The sequence below is a fragment of the Entelurus aequoreus genome, linkage group LG10 (genome assembly GCF_033978785.1).
Source record: "Entelurus aequoreus isolate RoL-2023_Sb linkage group LG10, RoL_Eaeq_v1.1, whole genome shotgun sequence".
Taxonomy (NCBI): Eukaryota; Metazoa; Chordata; class Actinopteri; order Syngnathiformes; family Syngnathidae; genus Entelurus; species Entelurus aequoreus.
This window is the reverse complement of record NC_084740.1, coordinates 66693432-66714371: the sequence shown is the minus strand read 5'-3', so window position 1 is coordinate 66714371 and position 20940 is coordinate 66693432. Positions and strand designations below refer to the sequence as shown.

Here is a 20940-nt window from a genome sequence, read left to right as displayed (position 1 = left end):
AGTGGTTAGAGTGTCCGCTCTGAGATTGTGAGTTCAAACCCCGGCCCAAAGACTATAAAAATGGGACTCTTTACCTCCCTGCTTGGCACTCAGCATCAAGGGTTGGAATTTGGTGTTAAATCACGAAAAATTATTCCCGGGCGCGGCCACCGCTGCTGCCCACTGCTCCCCTCACCTCCCAGGGGGTGATCAAGGGTGATGGGTCAAATGCAGAGAATAATTTCGCCACACCTAGTGTGTGTGTGACAATCATTAACAAAAATACCAAGCATGTAATATTTAGTTTTATGTTAATGCTAACCATTTGAAGGCCTTTTGATCAAATGATGTCAGTTTTCAATTAGTATACATTTTATTACCAGAATTATTTTACTCATTTAAACCTGCAACATTTTCTAATTCAGTGGTTCAACCACCTCCGAAAAAATGTGCCACCATAATGACCAAGGGCAAAATATAATAGCTTAGTAGGCCTAAGTAATCATTAAAAACAAGGCAGAGGTTTTATTTAAGAAGTAAATGTAATATTGTTGGGCACTGTAACTTTACACACAGTTTGAACAGTAACACTGTGTTTGAATATAGGAAACTAAAAGACTGTACTTTAATTTAAGAAAATGATTATTTGGCGTACCACTATTGGTAAATGCTTTTCAGACATTGTTCCATGTTTGCTGGTCCAGCCTCCCTATGCTTTTAACAAGCATTATGTGCAATAAAATTAATACAGGTGAAACTCCAAAAAATGGAAAATCGTGCAAGGATTTGTTTATTCCAGCCATTAGTTTTACAGGGTGAAACTAATAAATGACATAGGCTCATAACATGCAACTCAAGATATTTCGAGCCTTCTTTTGATATCATTTTGATGATTATGGCTTACAGTTAATGAAAACCCCAAATTGAAAATCTCAAAATTTGGGGTTTTGTAAATCTCTAAGCCACAGGTATCAAACTCAAGGCCCGGGGCCAAATCTGGCCCGCCACATTATTTTATGTGGCCCAGAAATAATAGCGTGGAAATAATATGCTGTAATAAAATGCTTATGTCCTCTTGCAAGAGTTTGTCCCGAAGCATCAACGTGAGAAAATTGAGGGAGCGCAGCCAGCACAAACAAACAAACGCACAACCAGGTCCTTTGAGGGGTGACTTTGGTGGAGTAGCGCGGAGGGTCGCAAATTGCAACGTAGCAGTTAGAGAAACTCTAGCAGAACAGCAGGAAGCTCACAGGGAAATCAGAGATTGCCAGCGAGAGGAGGATGAAGTTGATGGGGGTGTGACTTTGCCTGCCACAGAGAGAGAAAAGCACAATGTGAGTAACAAATGAAAAGCATTACAGGAACAAAACCATCTTTTTTTCTTCTAACTTCAGACAAACACTTGAACCTGAGCGGGAATCAACCACTACTAAATAACAGGAGCAAAAATCAACTACTTGAAGTGAGCGATGGCGACTATGACCAGCATGTTGAGGGCAGCAGTGAGAGCAGAGATAACATAGGGCAGTGGTCCCCAACCACCAGTCCAGGGACCGGTACCGGTCTGTGACGAATTTGCAACTGGGCCGCACAGAAACTTTAGTTAATTTATAAATTACTGCATTTTCTCCAACTTAACTTTTGCCTGTCCCACTAAACCAGACCTGGGCATTCTGCGGCCCGCGGGCCGCATCCGGCCCTTTGTGCGTCCCTGTCCGGCCCGCGTGAGGCCAATTATAAATTACAAAATACATTTTAAAAAGTATCTATGTCGAGTGTGCAATACAACGGTGCTGCTTTTGTTTTGAAAATCGTTATTTGTATTACTTCCGTGTGGACGTATGCGTGTGCGTGATTGTGAGTGAATGTGAACAGCTGCAATCATTAATTACAAAATAAAGTTGAAAAAACATCTATGTCGTGCGCGCAATACAACTGTGCTGCTTTTATTTTGAAAATTATTATTTATGGGCGTGTGTCAGTGTGTAACCTGCGAGTGAAGGTGCACATGCAGCGACAAGTGATGCACGGTTTACACCCGAGACGCTAAAAAGAGAAAAGTTGATGAAGAATGGCGTGTTTCCAACAAGACATGGACTGCCATGCAACGTTCCCTCTAAGGTGCGTGCCTGCGCAATTGCGCACTGCTCAAGCGTCCGCTGCGCGCAGCAAATATATGCCGCGCACCAAATCAAATCCCATCTGGATTCTAAACAAAATAAACATATTTATTCTATGTAATTTTGCAATGCAACTTTGAGTGACAGTGACAACAAGCGGCCCTAACGGTGTTCGTCAACACCGTTCAATTGAACACCGTTCAATTATTGTAACGTCTATCGAGATGCTTCGAGGCCAGGAATTATATCGATCACTTTATTGAGCAAAACTGTTTATATTCGGCCATAACCACACCAAAAACATAAGTAAAACACTTCTATCTCGAAAAACTAGTCATTTTCTGCCGTACAAACCAGGCCAAAACCAACTTGTCATCTGTCACCAACACGCATAGCACTAAACCACTGGTGCGTTTATGGCCACACAAAAAGTCGGACAACTCAAACATCACACAAAGTTACACTATGACTCCTCAGTCATACGTGTGCTTATTTTACTGTCATTTATTATTAATGTTAATTTATTTATATTAGTCATGGAATGCTGTTACATACACTATGTTGAAGTATTACTATTATTATTAATTATTATTATTATTTATCTTACGGTATATATCAAAAATAATATTGAGCAAAATTTAATTGAAATATTGTCGATGTGGCCCTCCAGCAGTGCTCGGGTTGCTCATGCGGCCCCCGGTAAAAATTAATTGCCCACCCCTGCACTAAACACACCAATAAGCTTGTTATTAATAGATGTAACTTACAACTCCTTTGTTACAGTCCAGGGGACAATGCACATTAATGAACATATAAAATGTTAATGTGCCAGATTGTAGCCAAAGGCTACACTGAGTCTCGGTTTGCGCTTTCTTGTGTAGAGGGTGTTTTTTTTAGCCTTTGCCACCAAACTGTCTTGAGATACTTTATTTTGTATAGTATTAGCATTCCGAATGACTAGCTATTGCGTTTCTGTTCCATCCATCTTCATCCGCTTATCCAAGTTCGTGTCTCGGGGGCAGCAGCCTAAGCAGGGAAGCCCAGACTTCCCTCTCCCCAGCAACTTCGTCCAGCTCCTCCCGGGGGATCCCGAGGCGTTCCCAGGCCTCCTACCGGTCGGACGTGCCCTAAACACCTCCCTAGGGAGGCGTTCGGGGGGCATCCTTACCAGATGCCCGAACCACCTCATCTGGCTCCTCTCGATGTGGAGGAGCAGTGGCTTTACTTTGAGCTCCTCCCAGATGACAGAGCTTCTCACCCTATCTCTAAGGGAGAGTTCCGCCACCCGGCGAAGGAAACTAACTTCGGCCGCTTATACCCGTGATCTTGTCTTTTCAGTCATAACCCAAAGCTCATGACCATAGGTGAGGATGAGAACTTAGATCCCATCCTCGTTTCTGTTATAGACATAAATAAATCGCAGGTGTAGTTCACCTGATTATGCCCAAGCCATGGTAACTATGGATGGATCTCCTTTGGCATCGATGGTCGGGAGAGATCTGCGCCTCCTTGCTGCCTGGTCGCACACCTGAAGAGAGTATTTTGAATACAGACAGTAAAAGGCCTGCTGAAATGAAATGTTTTTATTTAAACGGGGATAGCAGATCCATTCTATGTGTCATACTTGATCATTTCGCGATATTGCCATATTTTTGCTGAAAGGATTTAGTATAGAACAACGACGATGAAGTTCGCAACTTTTGGTCGCTGATAAAAAAAAAGCCTTGCCTATACCGGAAGTAGCGTGACGTCCCAGGAGGTAGAATTCCTCACAATTCCCCGTTGTTTACAATGGAGCGAGAGAGATTCGGACCGAGAAAGTGACGATTACCCCATTAATTTGAGCGAGGATGAAAGATTCGTGGATGAGGAACGTTAGAGTGAAGAACTAGAGAGGCAGTGCAGGGTGTATCTTTTTTTGCTCTGACCGTAACTTAGGTACAAGGTCTCATTGGATTCCACACTCTCTCCTTTTTCTATTGTGGATCACGGATTTGTATTTTAAACCACCTCAGATACTATATCCTCTTGAAAATGAGAGTCGAGAACGCGAAATGGACATTCACAGTGACTTTTATCTCCACGACAATACATCAGCGAAGCTCTTTAGCTACTGAGCTAATGTGATAGCATCTGGTTCAAATGCAGATAGAAACAAAATAAATAAATCCCTGACTGGAAGGATAGACAGAAGATCAACAATACTATTAAACCATGGACATGTAAATACACGGTTAATAATTCCCAGCTTGGCGAAGCTTAACAATGCTGTTGCTAACGACGCCATTGAAGCTAACTTAGCAACGGGACCTCACAGAGCTATGATAAAAACATTAGCGCTCCACCTACGCCAGCCAGCCCTCATCTGCTCATTACACCCGTGCTCACCTGCGTTCCAGCAATCGTAGGAAGGATGAAGGACTTCACCCGATTATCCGTGCGGTCGGCGGCTAGCGTCGGCTAGCGCGTCTGCTATCCAAGTCAAAGTCCTCCTGGTTGTGTTGCTACAGCCAGCCGCTAATACACCGATCCCACCTACAGCTTTCTTCTTTGCAGTCTTCATTGTTCATCAAACAAATTGCAAAAGATTCACCAACACAGTTGTCCAAAATACTGTGGAATTTTGAGATGAAAACAGCTTTTTTGTATTGGATTCAACAGTGTACCAATACCTCCGTTTCAACGATTGACGTCACGCGCATACGTCATCATATATAGACGTTTTCAACCGGAAGTCTAGCGGGAAATTTAAAATTGCACTTTATAAGTTAACCTGGGTTAACTTAGCGGGAAATTTAAAATTGCACTTTATAAGTTAACCCGGGTTAACTTATAAAGTGCAATTTTAAATTTCCCGCTAAACTTCCGGTTGAAAACGTCTATATATGATGACGTATGCGCGTGACGTTAATCGTTGAAACAGAAGTATTGGTACCCCATTGAATACAATACAAAAAAGCTCTGTTTTCATCTCAAAATTCCACAGTATTCTGGACATCTGTGTTGGTGAATCTTTTGCAATTTGTTTGATGAACAATGAAGACTGCAAAGAAGAAAGTTGTAGGTGGGATCGGTGTATTAGCGGCTGGCTGTAGCAACACAACCAGGAGGACTTTGACTTGGATAGCAGACGCGCTAGCCGACGCTAGCCGCCGACCGCACGGATAATCGGGTGAAGTCCTTCATCCTTCCTACGATCGCTGGAACGCAGGTGAGCACGGGTGTTAATGAGCAGATGAGGGCTGGCTGGCGTAGGTGGAGCGCTAATGTTTTTATCATAGCTCTGTGAGGTCCCGTTGCTAAGTTAGCTTCAATGGCGTCGTTAGCAACAGCATTGTTAAGCTTCGCCAAGCTGGGAATTATTAACCGTGTATTTACATGTCCATGGTTTAATAGTATTGTTGATCTTCTGTCTATCCTTCCAGTCAGGGATTTATTTATTTTGTTTCTATCTGCATTTGAGCCCGATGCTATCACGTTAGTTCAGTAGCTAAAGAGCTTCGCCGATGTATTGTCGTGGAGATAAAAGTCACTGTGAATGTCCATTTCGCGTTCTCGACTCTCATTTTCAAGAGGATATAGTATCCGAGGTGGTTTAAAATACAAATCCGTGATCCACAATAGAAAAAGGAGAAAGTGTGGAATCCAATGAAGCCTTGTACCTAAGTTACGGTCAGAGCGAAAAAAGATACGTCCTGCACTGCACTGTAGTCCTTCACTCTCACTTTCCTCATCCACGAATCTTTCATCCTCGCTCAAATTAATGGGGTAATCGTCGCTTTCTCGGTCCGAATCTCTCTCGCTGCATTGTAAACAATGGGAAAATGTGAGGAGTCCTTCCTCCGGTGACGTCACGCTACTTCCAGTATAGGCAAGGCTTTTTTTTATCAGCGACCAAAAGTTGCAACCTTTATCGTCGTTGTTCTCTACTAAATCCTTTCAGCAAAAATATGGCAATATCGCGAAATGATCAAGTATGACACATAGAATGGATCTGCTATCCCCGTTTAAATTTTAAAAAATTCATTTCAGTAGGCCTTTAAGCGCTTGTGTTTTATGGACTTGGTACAATGGGAAACTACCTGGATGCATGAGTCTGCCTGTTGCACACACAGGTCTACTCTGCAGTGCAGGAAGATTTCGCTGTCTTTGCCCAAGAATCTGAACATGTTGAAGGAGAAGTAGTTGGACGTTCCCTGCCCGTTGCCTTCAATGTCCACCGTCGAGTCGGCAGGATTAGGACATCTACTCAGACACAGGAGTGAAGACATGGCCTGGGCAGCCAGCAACGTAATCTTTGTTGGCCTCTCAGCACAACTCACCCTGCAGTGATGAGATCGTAACGAATGCTCCCATTTGAAGACAATTGATCTGTAGCCCAGCAGGATTCGGTCACTATAGAGAGGGTGTTTCCCTCCAATCCATACGCCTTGATCTCCACCCAGATTTTCTCATTGAGCAGAACTCCGGTACTCGACTCTATGGGTTGTGTTCTTCCGGGATCGGTGTACGCAGTCAGGGTCAGGGTGTAATCCCACTCGCCCGAAGTGAGGTGTTTAATCACCGGGCTGCCAAGCAAAAACACAAACAATATCTTATGAAACATGTCCCAAGTAGCAGCTCCGGAAACGGACACCAACTGCTCACCTGTCTTTGATTTTGATGGCCAGGCCCTCTGGGTCCGGTTGGTCAAAATGGCAGGAGAAATCCATCTGCACGTTACTGTAACGTGTCACTACACTGGAGATGTTGGGTGTCATGATGACATTTTTGTAGGTTATTTTGCTCGAGTTTGCCTACAGGGTTACATATGCGCAGGGGTTGTCAATGTTCTCGATGCAATCAATCCAAATGGTTTTGTTTTATAATAAGGCAGGAAGTCAGATACACACCTTGATGATTGCTCCACATGTGTGGTCCCTATCAAAGTTAAACGACACCATGTGGGTCTTATCGTCAATGTCACCTTTGCAGCTCTCGTCGTTGAGGTGTAGCCTTGTGTAGTCGATGCCCTTCTCCAACAGAAGGCAACAGTACATGGTCACCGAAGCAGATGTGTGGCTGCAAACTGCCGGCTCACCTGAGTTTTACGCAGCAAAAGACGGTATGGATGCATTTCAGCTTTTAAAACCAATCTAGGTTGCTGAGCGTTGTCGTGGACATACCAAACTTGTCTTTGGATCTGTAGTCTGAGGCAAGAAGAGCCCGGCAAAGACAATGAGCTTTTCCGTCATAGCTCACGCCGCAGAACTCGTGATCGCTGCAGAACTTGTCCCGGCACATGGCCTCAGGACCGGCAGCTGTAACACAAATACCGAAGGAGGTTGCCAAGATTTTGCAACCTCTTGAAAAAAGTGAAGTTTCAGAATAAATGAGACTGAGATGATAAATGGACTGGACTTTCACAATATTATGCTAGATCCACTCGACGTCCATTGCACCGGTCGCTCTAGAGGGGGCGGGGGAGTCGCCCACATCTGCGGTCCTCTCCAAGGTTTCTCATTGTCATCCCACTGGGTTGAGATTTTTCTTGCCCTGATGTGAGATCTGAACCGAGGATGTCGTTGTGGCTTGTGCAGCCCTTTGGGACACTTGTGATTTAGGGCTATATAAATAAACATTGATTGATTGATTGAATGTGTTTTTTCCCTCGCCAATTCCCCACCCTTATAATAGTAGTACTCGTAGAGTCTTACATTAGTAGTAGTACTAGGACAGCGTGTAGTCCCGGTTACTCTTGTATGAGTTTTAACTCCAGCTAGCTTTCTCAAAAATTGGATATCGGTTATTGCTGGATTTGGTTGGCAAGAACCTTCTATTGTAATCTCCTTACCGCATCCAGCCGTCGACCTCCAGTCCTCCACTGTGATGTTGTTTTGCTGGTGACAGGCTCTGGCATAGGCCTCCATCAGGTGGCATTTGAGGCCATCCACTGCGGGGGACTGGCACAAATTGCTGATGCAGGCCGAAACGAAGGGCTCAGGGTCGATTTGCATGTGGCACCGAGTGAACGGATCCTGCCACATGAGTTGACACCTACCAAGCAGACATGAAAACCCCGTCACTCGCAGGGATGTAATGTGTTCTTTTGAAATAAGTGGTTACCATTCAGTTGAAGCATTGCAGTTGATCATTCCATCCTTAGCTTCTTCATGTTGTGTCTCACACCCAGCAATGCTGTGCTCTGAGACTCTCTCCTCACTCAAATCCACGGAGGAATTTCCACATAATCCATGCACGGCAGCTGCACTTTCACCTGTTGAAATATTTTGGACTGAGCAGGAAGTCACTGCACGCGTGTGATGATGCCGTGTAACTGGGAAGTGGCTTAGCAATAATGACTTGCTGTAGATGTCGATGACAATGATACCACAAATAGCGAAATATATGGAACCATTTTTCATTGAAGTGACCCCTCTGGGTTTCAAATTTAATGCTGAAAAGCAGTCGATCATATATGTCCACATCAGCTTTTTGATGATAATAATAATAACATGTTGGACTTGATGGGTTATAGCAGCATGAGCAGGACAAACTTAAGCAGGTTCTGCTGTACCATGCAATTGAGCTACTATGTCTATAAGATTTGGTATATTTGAACAACAAACGCCAGATATTTCAAACTTCCAAAGCTAGACCGTACCATTAAACAAGGATTAATGTAGATTTGAGAAGTGCGTAGACCAGGGGTCACCAACCTTTTTGAAAGCAAGAGCTACTTCTTGGGTAGTGATTAATGCGAAGGGCTACCAGTTTGATACACACTTAAATAAATTGCCAGAAATAGCCAATTTGCTCAATTTACCTTTAACTCTATGTTATTATTAATAATTAAGGATATTTACACTTAATTGAACGGTTTCAAAGAGGAGAAAACATGAAAATAATGACAATTAAATTTTGAAACATAGTTTATCTTCAATTTCGACTCTTTAAAATTCAAAATTCAACCGAAAAAAAGAAGAGAAAAAATAGCTAATTTGAATGTTTTTGAAAAAATTAAAAAAAGAATTAATGGAACATCATTAGTAATTTTTCCTGATTAAGATTAATTTTAGAATTTGGATGACATGTTTTAAATAGGTTAAAATCCAATCTGCACTTTGTTAGAATATATAACAAATTGGACCAAGCTATATTTCTAACAAAGACAAATCATTCTTTCTTCTAGATTTTCCAGAACAAAAATTTTAAAAGAAATTCAAAAGACTTTGAAATAAGATTTAAATTTGATTCTACAGATTTTCTAGATTTGCCAGAATTTTTTTTTTTGAATTTTAAGCATAAGTTTGAAAAATATTTCACAAATATTCTTCGTCGAAAAAACAGAAGCTAAAATGAAGAATTAAATTACATTTTTTATTTATCATTCTTTACAATAAAAAATAAAAAAATTTACTTGAACATTGATTTAAATTGTCAGGAAAGAAGAGGAAGGAATTTAAAAGGTAAAAAGGTATGTGTTTAAAAATCCTAAAATCATTTTTAAGGTTGTATTTTTTCTCTAAAATTGTCTTTCTGAAAGTTTTAAGAAGCAAAGTAAAATAATTAATGAATTTATTTAAACAAGTGAAGACCAAGTCTTTAAAATATTTTCTTGGATTTTCAAATTCTATTTGAGTTTTGTCTCTCTTAGAATTAAAAATGTCGGGCAAAGCGAGACCAGCTTGCTAGTAAATAAATACAATTTAAAAAATAGAGGCAGCTCACTGGTAAGTGCTGCTATTTGAGCTATTTTTGGAACAGGCCAGCGGGCTACTCATCTGGTCCTTACGGGCTACCTGGTGCCCGCGGGCACCACATTGGTGACCCCTGGCGTAGACCATTAGGCTGTGTCCTCTGGACAGTGCATCTCCAGGATTGGGCCACTGATCATTTTGTGGGCGGTCTTATTTACGTGCCGCCACTTTGACAGCGTCTTCTCCCCGTCATCCATGTTGTAATTTTTAGCGCTTCAATAGCCAGTCTACTGACAGACCTATACACTCATTTGTACAAAACCCAAAACCAGTGAAGTTGGCAAATTGTGTAATTCGTAAATAAAAACAGAATACATCGATTTGCAAATCCTTTTCAACTTATATTCAATTGAATAGACTGCAAAGACAAGATATTTAATGTTTGAACTGAGAAACTTATTTTTTTAATTTTTGCAAATAAGCATTAACTTAGAATTTAATGGCAGCAACACATTGCAAAAAAGTTGGCACATTTTTACCACTGTGTTACATGGCCTTTCCTTTTAACAACACTCAGTAAACGTTTGGCAACAGTCCAGGGTCTCCGTTGTGGTATTTGGCGCTTTATATTGCGCCACACATTTTCAATGGGAGACAGGTCTGGACTACAGGCAGGCCAGTCTAGTCTTTTACTACGAAGCCACACTGTTGTAACACGTGCAGAATGTGGCTTGGCATTGTCTTGCTGAAATAAGCAGGGGCGTCCATTAAAAAGACATTGCTTGGATGGCAACATATGTTGCTTCAAAACTTGTATGTACCTTTCAGCATTTTTGGTGCCTTCACATGCCATGTGCACGAATACACCCCCATACCATCACAGATACTGGCTTTTGAACATGGCACCTATAACAGTCCGGTTGGTTCTTTTCCTCTTTGGTCCGGAGGACACGACATCCACAGTTTCCAAAAACAATTTGTTTGTGAATGACTGAACATTTCATGGAAGTTGCTTTTATACCCAATCATGGCACCCACCTGTTCCCAATTAGCCTGTTCACCTGTGGGATGTTCCAAGTAAGTGTTTGATGAGCATTCCTCAACTTTCTTAGTCTTTTTTGCCACTTGTGCAAGCTTTTTTGAAACATGTTGCAGGCTTCAAATTCCAAATGAGCTAATATTTGCAAAAAAATGAAGTTTCTCAGTTTGAACATTAAATGTCTTGTCTTTGAAGTCTATTCAATTGAATATAAGTTGAAAAGGATTTGCAAATCATTGTATTCTGTTTTTATTTACCATTTACACAACCTGCCAACTTCACTGGTTTTGGGTTTTGTACAAGAAAAGGAAACATCAGAGGATGTGCTGTATGTAGGAGCCAGTCTGCTACACAACAAGGGGATAGACCAGGGGTCGGCAACCCAAAATGTTGAAAGAGCCATATTGGACCAAAAATACAAAAACAAATCTGTCTGGAGCCGCAAAAAACTAAAAGCCATATTGCGTCATGAGTTACGCATTTAATTGAGAGGACTTAAAGGAAACTAAAAGAGCTCAAATATAGCTACAAATGAGGCATAATGCTGCAATATGTACATATAGCTAGCCTAAATAGCATGTTAGCATCGATTAGCTTGCAGTCATGCAGTGAGCAAATATGTCTGATTAGCACTCCACACAAGTCAATAACATCAACAAAACTCACCTTTGTGCACTCATGCACAACGTTAAAAGTGTGGTGGACAAAAGAAGTGGCATAAAACACGTCCTAGAAAGTCGGAGAACGTTATACTTGTAAACAAACTACGGTGAGTTCAAGGACCGCCAAAATTAGTAGGACAAAACGGCGCTCGCCAAATACTCAAATCAGTGAAGCATGTTTAATACAAACAGTGTGATTTATAACAATTAGGGAGGTTTGCGTCATGTTTGTCCTCCTACGGAAACCATATTAAAACAAAAACTTTTTTTTTTCCCCTCATCTTTTTCCATTTTTCATACATTTTTTAAAAAGCTCCAGAGAGCCACTAGGGCGGCGCTAAAGAGCCGCATGCGGCTCTAGAGCCGCGGGTTGCCGACCCCTGGGATAGACAAAAAGAAGGAGCTTACTGACTAGAGCGTCAGACTGAAATTGCAAAATTGCGCAAAGCACTTTGGGTACATTTCTACCATATATGGAGATGTCAGCTGACGTCACAATTGGGGGAAAATTCCAAATGGCTCGTTTGAAGGAAGTGTGAAGGAAGGCGAGATTATTTTATGAACATCTCCGCCATAGTTTGATTTCAAATTATGAAGATCCCAAATACACAAAAGCAGGTACCAATAGGTTAGAAAAGTTGTTTATGCATAATAGGTACTAGAGATGTCCGATAATGGATTTTTTGCCGATTTCCGATATTGTCCAACTCTTAATTACCGATTCTGATATCAACCGATACCGATATATACAGTAGTGGAATTAACACATTATTATGCCTAATTTTGTTGTGATGCCCCGCTGGATGCATTAAACAATGTAACTTTACCATGAATTGATTAACGTGGACCCCGACTTAAACAAGTTGAAAAACTTATTCGGGTGTTACCATTTAGTGGTCAATTGTACGGAATATGTACTGTACTGTGCAATCTACTAATACAAGTTTCAATCAATCAATCAATCGAAAACAAGGTTTTCCAAAATATGAGAACAACTTCAACTCCAGTTATGGAAAAAAGTGCCAACATGGCACTGCCATATTTATTATTGAAGTCACAAAGTGCATTATTTTTTCTAACATGCCTCAAAACAGCAGCTTGGAATTTGGGACATGCTCTCCCTGAGATCATCCTAATACCCACTACAACTATGGGAAATACTATACTTTGACTTTCACAAAGTGCATTATTTTTATTTATTTTTAAACATGCCTCAAAACAACCGCTACAAAAACAATGAAGGCACACAGCTTCAGTCCAGAGTATACTAGAGCATACTTGCCAACCTTGAGACCTCCGAATTCAAGGGATGGGGGCGGGAGGTTTAGGGGGGCAGGGTTTGGTGGTAGCGGGGGGTGTTTATTGTAGCGTCCCGGAAGAGTTAGTGCTGCAAGGGGTTCTGGGTATTTGTTCTGTTGTGTTTATGTTGTGTTACGGTGTGGATGTTCTCCCGAAATGTGTTTGTCATTCTTGTTTGGTGTGGATTCACAGTGTGGCGCATATTTGTAACAGTGTTAAAGTTGTTTATACAGTCACCCTCAGTGTGACCTGTATGGCTGTTGACCAAGTATGCCTTGCATTCACTTGTGTGTGTGTAAAAGCCGCATATATTAAGTGGCTGTTTGTATGGAGGAAAAGCGGACGTGATGACAGGTTGTAGAGGACGCTGAAGGCAGTGCCTTTAAGGCATGCCCCCAATAATGTTGTCCGGGTGGAAATAGGGAGAATGGTTGCCCCGGGAGATTGTCGGGAGGGGCACTGAAATTCGGGTGTCTCCCGGGAAAATCGGGAGGTTGAAACCGATACTGATAATTTCCGATATTACATTTTAAAGCATTTATCGACCGATAATGATTTCTGTTCATACCCTTCAGGTGGATCTGCACCGTGTTGCCATCAAAGAAGACTGTAACTGTGTAGTTGGACTGCGATATTTTAGCAGTCACTCCGCTCTGATCCTTGGTAAGTTCCACTCCGTGGACAACTGTAACTGTGGTGTCGAGGGCTTGGGAAATGTCATTCATCTTGACAGCGACAGAAGACCACAATAGACATCTCAGTGAAGTGATCTCTCTGTAGTGGAGATGAACTCTTACCTCCACTCGGCCACCTTGTAGTAACTCCATCTTAACATCTTGCTTGTCCAGGTGCACGATCACATGGTCCAAGAAGCTGACGTCCTTGCGGCGCCGCTCCTTGAATACGCCCTGGATCCGGACGTTTGGGACGGCCTCAGACTTCATCAGAGTGTATCCGCATCGGTCAGTCACAGTGTGAACCCGGCCGACAAAATCGATGACCGTGGAGGCGGTCAAAGTGCACATGGCGTCAAAGGCGCAGCTGATGGAATAGATACAGGTATGCAAAGTCAATGGTTCGAATAAATCAACTGGGCTTGTTGTGGATTTACCTGCCGTTGCCTTGGCAGTGGTGCATCGGTGCACATTCGCTGACCGCGGTGGCGAGGCCGTTCACGTCGCACGTGACGGTAGCGCAGACGTCTGGGTCGCTAATGGTGGTATTGATCATGTAAACAGAACCTGCCATTTGGGAGATTCGGTTAGCTGGTTGAAACCGACTCCATGAGCTATTGGATCAGCTGACCTGAGAGTCGGCATCCGCTCATGTCTGTGATGACGCCCACGCTCGTCTCGTTGGCTTGAAACACGTGCTTGGAAACTGTTTGGCCTTTTACCTGCGCATACGCCACCTGGACCAATGACATTTGTATCCAGTAGAAGATATCAGGCCAGGACAATCTAGCCAACGTTGCAACATATATTTCTATGCCCTAAACCGGGGGTCGGCAACCCGCAGCTCTGTAGCCACCTGCGGCTAGTGCCCTAGTGGCTCCCTGGAGCTTTTTCAAAAATGGGGAAAACTATATTTTTGTTTTCATATGGTTTCTGTCAAACACGACACAAACCTTCCTAATTGTTAGAAAGCCCACTGTTTATGAAAGTGGTTGGTTTTTGGCATCTTATTTGTCCAGCTTCCATACTCCTTTTTTATACACTTTACAAGAAATAATATTGGCGACAAACTCCATAGCTTGTTTGCGCTAGCTTTCTGAGACTCTTGTTTTGTTAGCGCAGGCAGGATGAAGCAGCGCTTTTATTGTGAAGACAGGAACTGTGCAGTCGGCCTTTAGAGTTTTGACAGCAGGTAAGGCGCGAGAGTCTGTTGAAATAAAAAAGTGTTTCTCGCCTTCCTGTCGGTCGTTTTTTTCTTAATAATGATCTGGCAGTAGCCAGCATCATCTCAGAAGACCCTCAGGTGTCGTGAATGTCAATCAAGTGACAAAAGTGACGTCTTGGGGAAGATTGATGATCGCTAATTTTTAGGTCAAATTTTTTAATGCCTTGCTACAGTCGACTGACACCCTCCGCGATCGACTGACACACCCTCCGCGATCGACTGACACACCCTCCGCGATCGACTGACACACCCTCCGCGATCGACTGACACACCCTCCGCGATCGACTGACACACCCTCCGCGATCGACTGACACACCCTCAGTGATCGACTGACACACCCCTCGGCGATCGACTGACACACCCTCGGCGATCGACTGAGACACCCTCGACGATTGACTGACACACCCTCCGCGATCGACTGACACACCCCTACGCGGTCAAATGACACACTTTTCGCGATCGACTGACACACCCTCAATGATTGACTGACACACCCTGCGCGATCGACTGACACACCCTCCGCGATCGACTGACACACTTTTCGCGATCGACTGACACACCCTACGCGATCGACCGACACACCTTCCGCGATTGACTGACACACCCTCCGCAATCGACTGACACAGCCTCCGCGATTGACTGGCACACTCCTCCGCGATTGACTGACACACCCTCGGCGATCGACTGACACACCCTCTGCGATCGACTGACACACTCTCTGCGATCGACTGACACACTCTCCGCGATCGACTGACACACTCTCCGCGATCGACTGGCACACTCTCCGCGATCAACTGAAACACCCTCCGCGATCGACTGACACAGCCTTGGCGATCGACTGACACAGCCTCCGCGATCGACTGACACACCCCTCGGCGATCGAGTGACACACCCTCTGCGATCGACTGACACACCCGCCGCGATCCGACTGACACACCTTCCGCAATCCGACTGACACACCCTCCGTGATCGACTGACACACCCTCCGCGATTGACTGACACACTTTTCGCGATCGACTGACACACCCTGTGCGATCGACTGACACACCCTCGGCGATCGACTGACACAGCCTCCACGATCGACTGACACACTCTCCGCGATTGACTGACACACTTTTCGCGATCGACTGACACACCCTGTGCGATCGACTGACACACCCACAGGGATCGACTGACACAGCCTCCGCGATCGACTGACACACTCTCTGCGATCGACTGACACACCCTTGGCGATCGACTGACACACCCCCCGTGATCGATTGACACACCCTTGGCGATCGACTGACACAGCCTCCACGATCGACTGACACACCCTCCGCGATCGACTGACACACCCTCCACGATCGACTGAGACACCCTTAATGATTGACTGACACACCCTCCGCGATCGACTGACACACCCCTCCGCGGTCAAATGACACACCCTCCGCGATCAACTGACACACCCTCCGCAATCGACTGACACAGCCTCCGCGATTGACTGACACACTCCTCCGCGATTGACTGACACACCCTCGGCGATCGACTGACACACCCTCGGCTAACGACTGACACACTCTCTGTGATCAACTGACACACTCTCCGCGATCGACTGGCACACCCTCCGCGATCGACTGACACAGCCTTGGCGATCGACTGACACAGCCTCCGCGATCGACTGACACACCCCTCTGCGATCGACTGACACACCCTCTGCGATCGACTGAGACACCCTCGACGATTGACTGACACACCCTGCGCGATCGACTGACACACCCTCCACGATCGACTGACACACCCGCCGCGATCCGACTGACACACCTTCCGCGATCCGACTGACACACCCTCCGCGATCGACTGACACACCCTCCGCGATTGACTGACACACTTTTCGCGATCGACTGACACACCCTGTGCGATCGACTGACACACCCTGTGCGATCGACTGACACACCCTCGGCGATCGACTGACACAGCCTCCGCAATCGACTGACACACCCTCCACGATCGACTGACACACTCTCCGTGATTGACTGACACACTTTTCGCGATCGACTGACACACCCTGTGCGATCGACTGACACACCCACGGCGATCGACTGACACAGCCTCAGCGATCGACTGACACACTCTCTGCGATCGACTGACACACCCTTGGCGATCGACTGACACACCCCCCGTGATCGATTGACACACCCTTGGCAATCGACTGACACAGCCTCCACGATCGACTCACACACCCTCCGTGATCGACCGGTAGCTCGCGATCGACGTAATGGGCACCCCTGATTAAAAGCAAGCACCTGCCAGCTCACATACCCTCCCAACCTTTCTGCCTCACCTTGCCCTACACTTTGCTGGTCTTCTGTCGCTGTCAAGATAAATGACATTTCCCAAGCCCTCGACACCACAGCTACAGTTGCCCACGGAGTGGAACTTACCAAGGACTACAAATGGTTAGTCCTTTTGAACATGGATCAACTTAGATTATTTATTTTCTTTTTTATTCCATGCTGCTGTGACAAGACCGGTGTTTTCTGAAGAAACCGGTGCTGCTCTTACAAGATCCGCGTCTGTGTATCCGGGATAAGTCCTGATAGCCAGAATGGATTGTGCTCCGAAGTTGCCCAGTTCCACTTGTTGAATCTGTAATGTAAGTAAATAAGTAAACAACAGCAACATCTTGTGAGGTTAGCTAACCTTAAAAACCTACCTCAGAATATTGATGATCTTTCAAAGGTATCACGTTGACACACTTCCCGGCATGCTTCAGTTCCGGCAACATCTTATGGACCCCGGACCCTGCTGGTATCTCGTGTGCGAGTACGGACCAGTTGCCTCTGTCCGCCGTCCCTCCCGACATCACGATGCAGTCGTTTTGGGCGCCGTCTTCGTAGGCGCCGTTGAAGCATAGTGCGAAGCGGCTGTCGTTGAACGCCACCTTTTGTCGTGTAAAAACAGGAAATGATGAAAGCTGTGTTATTGTAGGTGCCCCCCTGTGGTGGTGAGGTGTAATTACAAGAGTTTGCCTTAACTGTTTAGTGCAGGGGTGTCCAAACTTTTGGACCTGCGGGGCTGCGTTTGGCTAAAAGAATTTGGCCGGGGGCCGAAAGCCGACTGCATGCAATATATATATATATATATATATATATGTATACATATATATATATATATATATATATACATATATCAATCAATCAATCAATCAATCAATGTTTATTTATATAGCCCTAAATCACAAAAGTCTCAAAGGGCTGCACAAGCCACAACGACATCCTCGGCACAGAGCCCACACAAGGGACGTCGATGTGAATGACTATGAGAAACCTTGGAGAGGACCGCATATGTGGGTAACCCCCCCTGTATATATATATATGTATATATATATATATATATATATATATATATATATATATATATATATATATATATATATATATATATATATATATATATATATATATATATGTATATATATATATATGTATATATATATATATGTATATATATATGTATATATATATATATATGTATATGTATATATATATATATATATATGTATATATATATATATATATTTATATATATATGTGTATATATATATATATATGTATATATATATATGTGTATGTATATATATATATATATATATCCGATATTCCGATATTGTCCAACTCTTAATTACCGATTCCAATATCAACCGATACCGATATATACAGTCATGGAATTAACACATTATTATGCCTAATTGTGTTGTGATGCCCCGCTGGATGCATTAAACAATGTAACAAGGTTTTCCAAAATAAATCAACTCAAGTTATGGAAAAAAATGCCAACATGGCACTGCCATATTTATTATTGACATTATTTTTTTTAACTTGCCTCAAAACAGCAGCTTGGAATTTGGGACATGCTCTCCCTGAGAGAGCATGAGGAGGTTGAGTTGGGCGGGGTCGGGGGGGCGAGGTTGAGGTGGGGGGTAGGAGGTAGCGGGGGGTGTATATTGTAGCATCCCGGAAGAGTTAGTGCTGCAAGGGGTTCTGGGTATTTGTTCTGTTGTGTTTATGTTGTGTTACGGATGTTCTCCCATAATGTGTTTCTCATTCTTGTTTGATGTGGGTTCACAGTGTGGCGCATATTTGTAACAGTGTTAAAGTTGTTTATACGTCCACCCTCAGTGTGACTTGTATGGCTGTTGACCAAGTATGGCTTGCATTCACTTGTGTCTGTGAAAAGCCGTAAATGTTATGTGACTTGGCCGGCACGCAAAGGCAGTGCCTTTAAGGTTTATTGGCGCTCTGTACTTCTCCCTACGTCCGTGTACACAGCTGCGTTTTAAAAAGTCATACATTTTACTTTTTGAAACCGATACCGATAATTTAAGAAACCGATACCGATAATTTCCCATATTACATTTTAAAGCATTTATCGGCCGATAACATCAGCAGTCCGATATTATCGGACGTCCCTAATATATATATATATAAATATATATATATACAGTACAGGCCAAAAGTTTGGACGCACCTTCTCATTCAATGCATTTTCTTTATTTTCATGACTATTTATATTGTAGATTGTCACTGAAGGCATCAAAGCTATGAATGAACACACGTGGAGTTATGCGCTTAACAAAAAAAAGGTGAAATAACTGAAAACATGTTTTATATTCTAGTTTCTTCAAAATAGCCACCCTTTGCTCTGATTACTGCTTTGCACACTCTTGGCTTTCTCTCGATGAGCTAACTCCTTCAAGACTGTCGGAAAACTATTTCAGGTAACTACCTCTTGAAGCCCATCGAGAGAATGCCAAGAGTGTGCAAAGCAGTAATCATATATCATACATATCAATCCAAGTTAATTTAAATAGCCCTTATTCACAAATGCCTCAAAGGGCTGCATAAACCACAACGATAATATGTGTGTGTGTGTGTCTGTTTACATAATACAATATATCATGAATATATTATTATAATTGAATATTAAGAGTATGTGAAAGTTCAACTCCTACTTTGTTTACTTCCGTGATGACCTCTTTAAAGCTTTGTAATCAAGCAGAAATACCAAGCAGCTAAAAGTCAAACATGGACAAGTGCGGAAAGAGCGTTCTGCATTTTTCCAATCATGCCTTGCAGTGAATTTAAATGTGTAATTTCGATTTTTTTTTATAGTGGTGGCACCTTTTTTTAAATAATAATACCCAAAACGTTCAATCAACAGGTTGTGTTACATGTGACCATGTCATGTGGGTTGACATTTTGTGCTGTTTGAATTTTTTTTTCTTCACCCTGACTAGGAAAGGTTGTTTGGATTGGGTCCTATAAGTAAATGCTGTGCTTGTAATATCAAGAAGGGTTATTTAAATGTGATACAAAAACACCTCGCACTGCCAGGTGCTTATGTAATTGAACTTGTGTCGCTGTCTAGCGGGCTAATGTGAAGATGCAGATGGTTCTCACATATAATTTGTGGTACTTTTGTCCAAAGTATGTGATGGGACAGTTGGTGATGTCCATCTCTCCAGACCTGGTAAAAGTCCAGTCCATTGCGGCAGCACCTGAGTGTTCAAACATGTTTTTACATTTTTTTTTTCTTTGTTGCAGTTTCGGAATGAAGAGGAGCAATCTTTATGTGGTCTTACCTGTCTGAAGGCCAAGCACTGCCAGGTAGAGAAGGAAGCAGGACATGATGGAGGTGCACTCACAGGTAGCTGAAAAAACAAACAAATAATATATATATATATATATATATATATATATATATATATATATATATATATATATATATATATATATATATATATATATATATATATATATATATATATATATATATATATATATTAGGGGTGTGGGAAAAAATCGATTTGAATACGAATCACGATTCTCACGTTGTGCGATTTAGAATCGATTCTCATTTTTAAAAAATTGATTAAAAAAATTAAAAAAAATCATTTTTTATTTTTTTTAATTAATCAATCCAACAAAACAATACACAGCAATACCATAACAATGCAATCCAATTCCAAAACCAAACCCGACCCAGCAACTCTCAGAACTGCAATAAACAGAGCAATTGAGAGGAGACACAAACACGACACAGAACAAACCAAAAGTAGTGAAACAAAAATTAATATTATCAACAACAGTATCAATAATTTCAACATAGCAGTGATTAAAAATCCCTCATTGACATTATCATTAGACATTTATAAAAAATAAAAAAATTAACAATAGTGTCACAGTGGCTTACACTTGCATCGGATCTCATAAGCTTGACAACAC

General features: G+C 42.8%; 1 protein-coding gene and 1 long non-coding RNA gene across 3 annotated transcripts; one reads left to right on the top strand and one right to left on the bottom strand.

Moving 5' to 3' along the window:
* Positions 1–790: 790 nt before the first annotated feature.
* On the bottom strand, positions 791–11578 carry LOC133658076 (uromodulin-like). 2 transcript variants are annotated; one of them, XM_062059692.1, is made up of 10 exons: positions 11484–11578; positions 8205–8355; positions 7933–8135; positions 7265–7399; positions 6992–7179; positions 6747–6895; positions 6422–6667; positions 6182–6344; positions 3534–3627; positions 791–1287 (listed from the first exon to the last, which is right to left on the bottom strand). In XM_062059692.1, exons 2-9 carry the CDS (start codon positions 8231–8233, stop codon positions 3538–3540), a joined length of 1203 nt encoding a protein of 400 aa, XP_061915676.1. In that variant the 5' UTR covers positions 8234–8355; positions 11484–11578; the 3' UTR covers positions 791–1287; positions 3534–3537. The 2 variants fall into 2 exon arrangements, with proteins under 2 accessions (XP_061915676.1, XP_061915674.1); XM_062059690.1 differs by lacking the exon at positions 11484–11578 and adding an exon at positions 10600–10733.
* Positions 11579–13351: 1773 nt separating this feature from the next.
* Positions 13352–20336, top strand: LOC133658077 (uncharacterized). Its single transcript, XR_009827393.1, has 3 exons — positions 13352–13441; positions 13627–13837; positions 20260–20336. It is a non-coding gene; the product is annotated as an uncharacterized LOC133658077 (long non-coding RNA).
* The last annotated feature ends 604 nt before the right edge of the window (positions 20337–20940 follow it).

Excerpts from the sequence above, each read along its gene's own strand:
- LOC133658076 (XM_062059690.1), bottom strand. The coding sequence starts at position 10,651 with ATGGGGGTGTATTCGTGCACATGGCATGTGAAGGCACCAAAAATGCTG. Across the intron at positions 8,136-8,204 it reads TGCAATGCTTCAACTGAATG|GTGTCAACTCATGTGGCAGG; the intron begins GTAACCACTTAT and ends TCTGCTTGGTAG. Across the intron at positions 6,896-6,991 it reads CATGTGGAGCAATCATCAAG|GCAAACTCGAGCAAAATAAC; the intron begins GTGTGTATCTGA and ends GTAACCCTGTAG.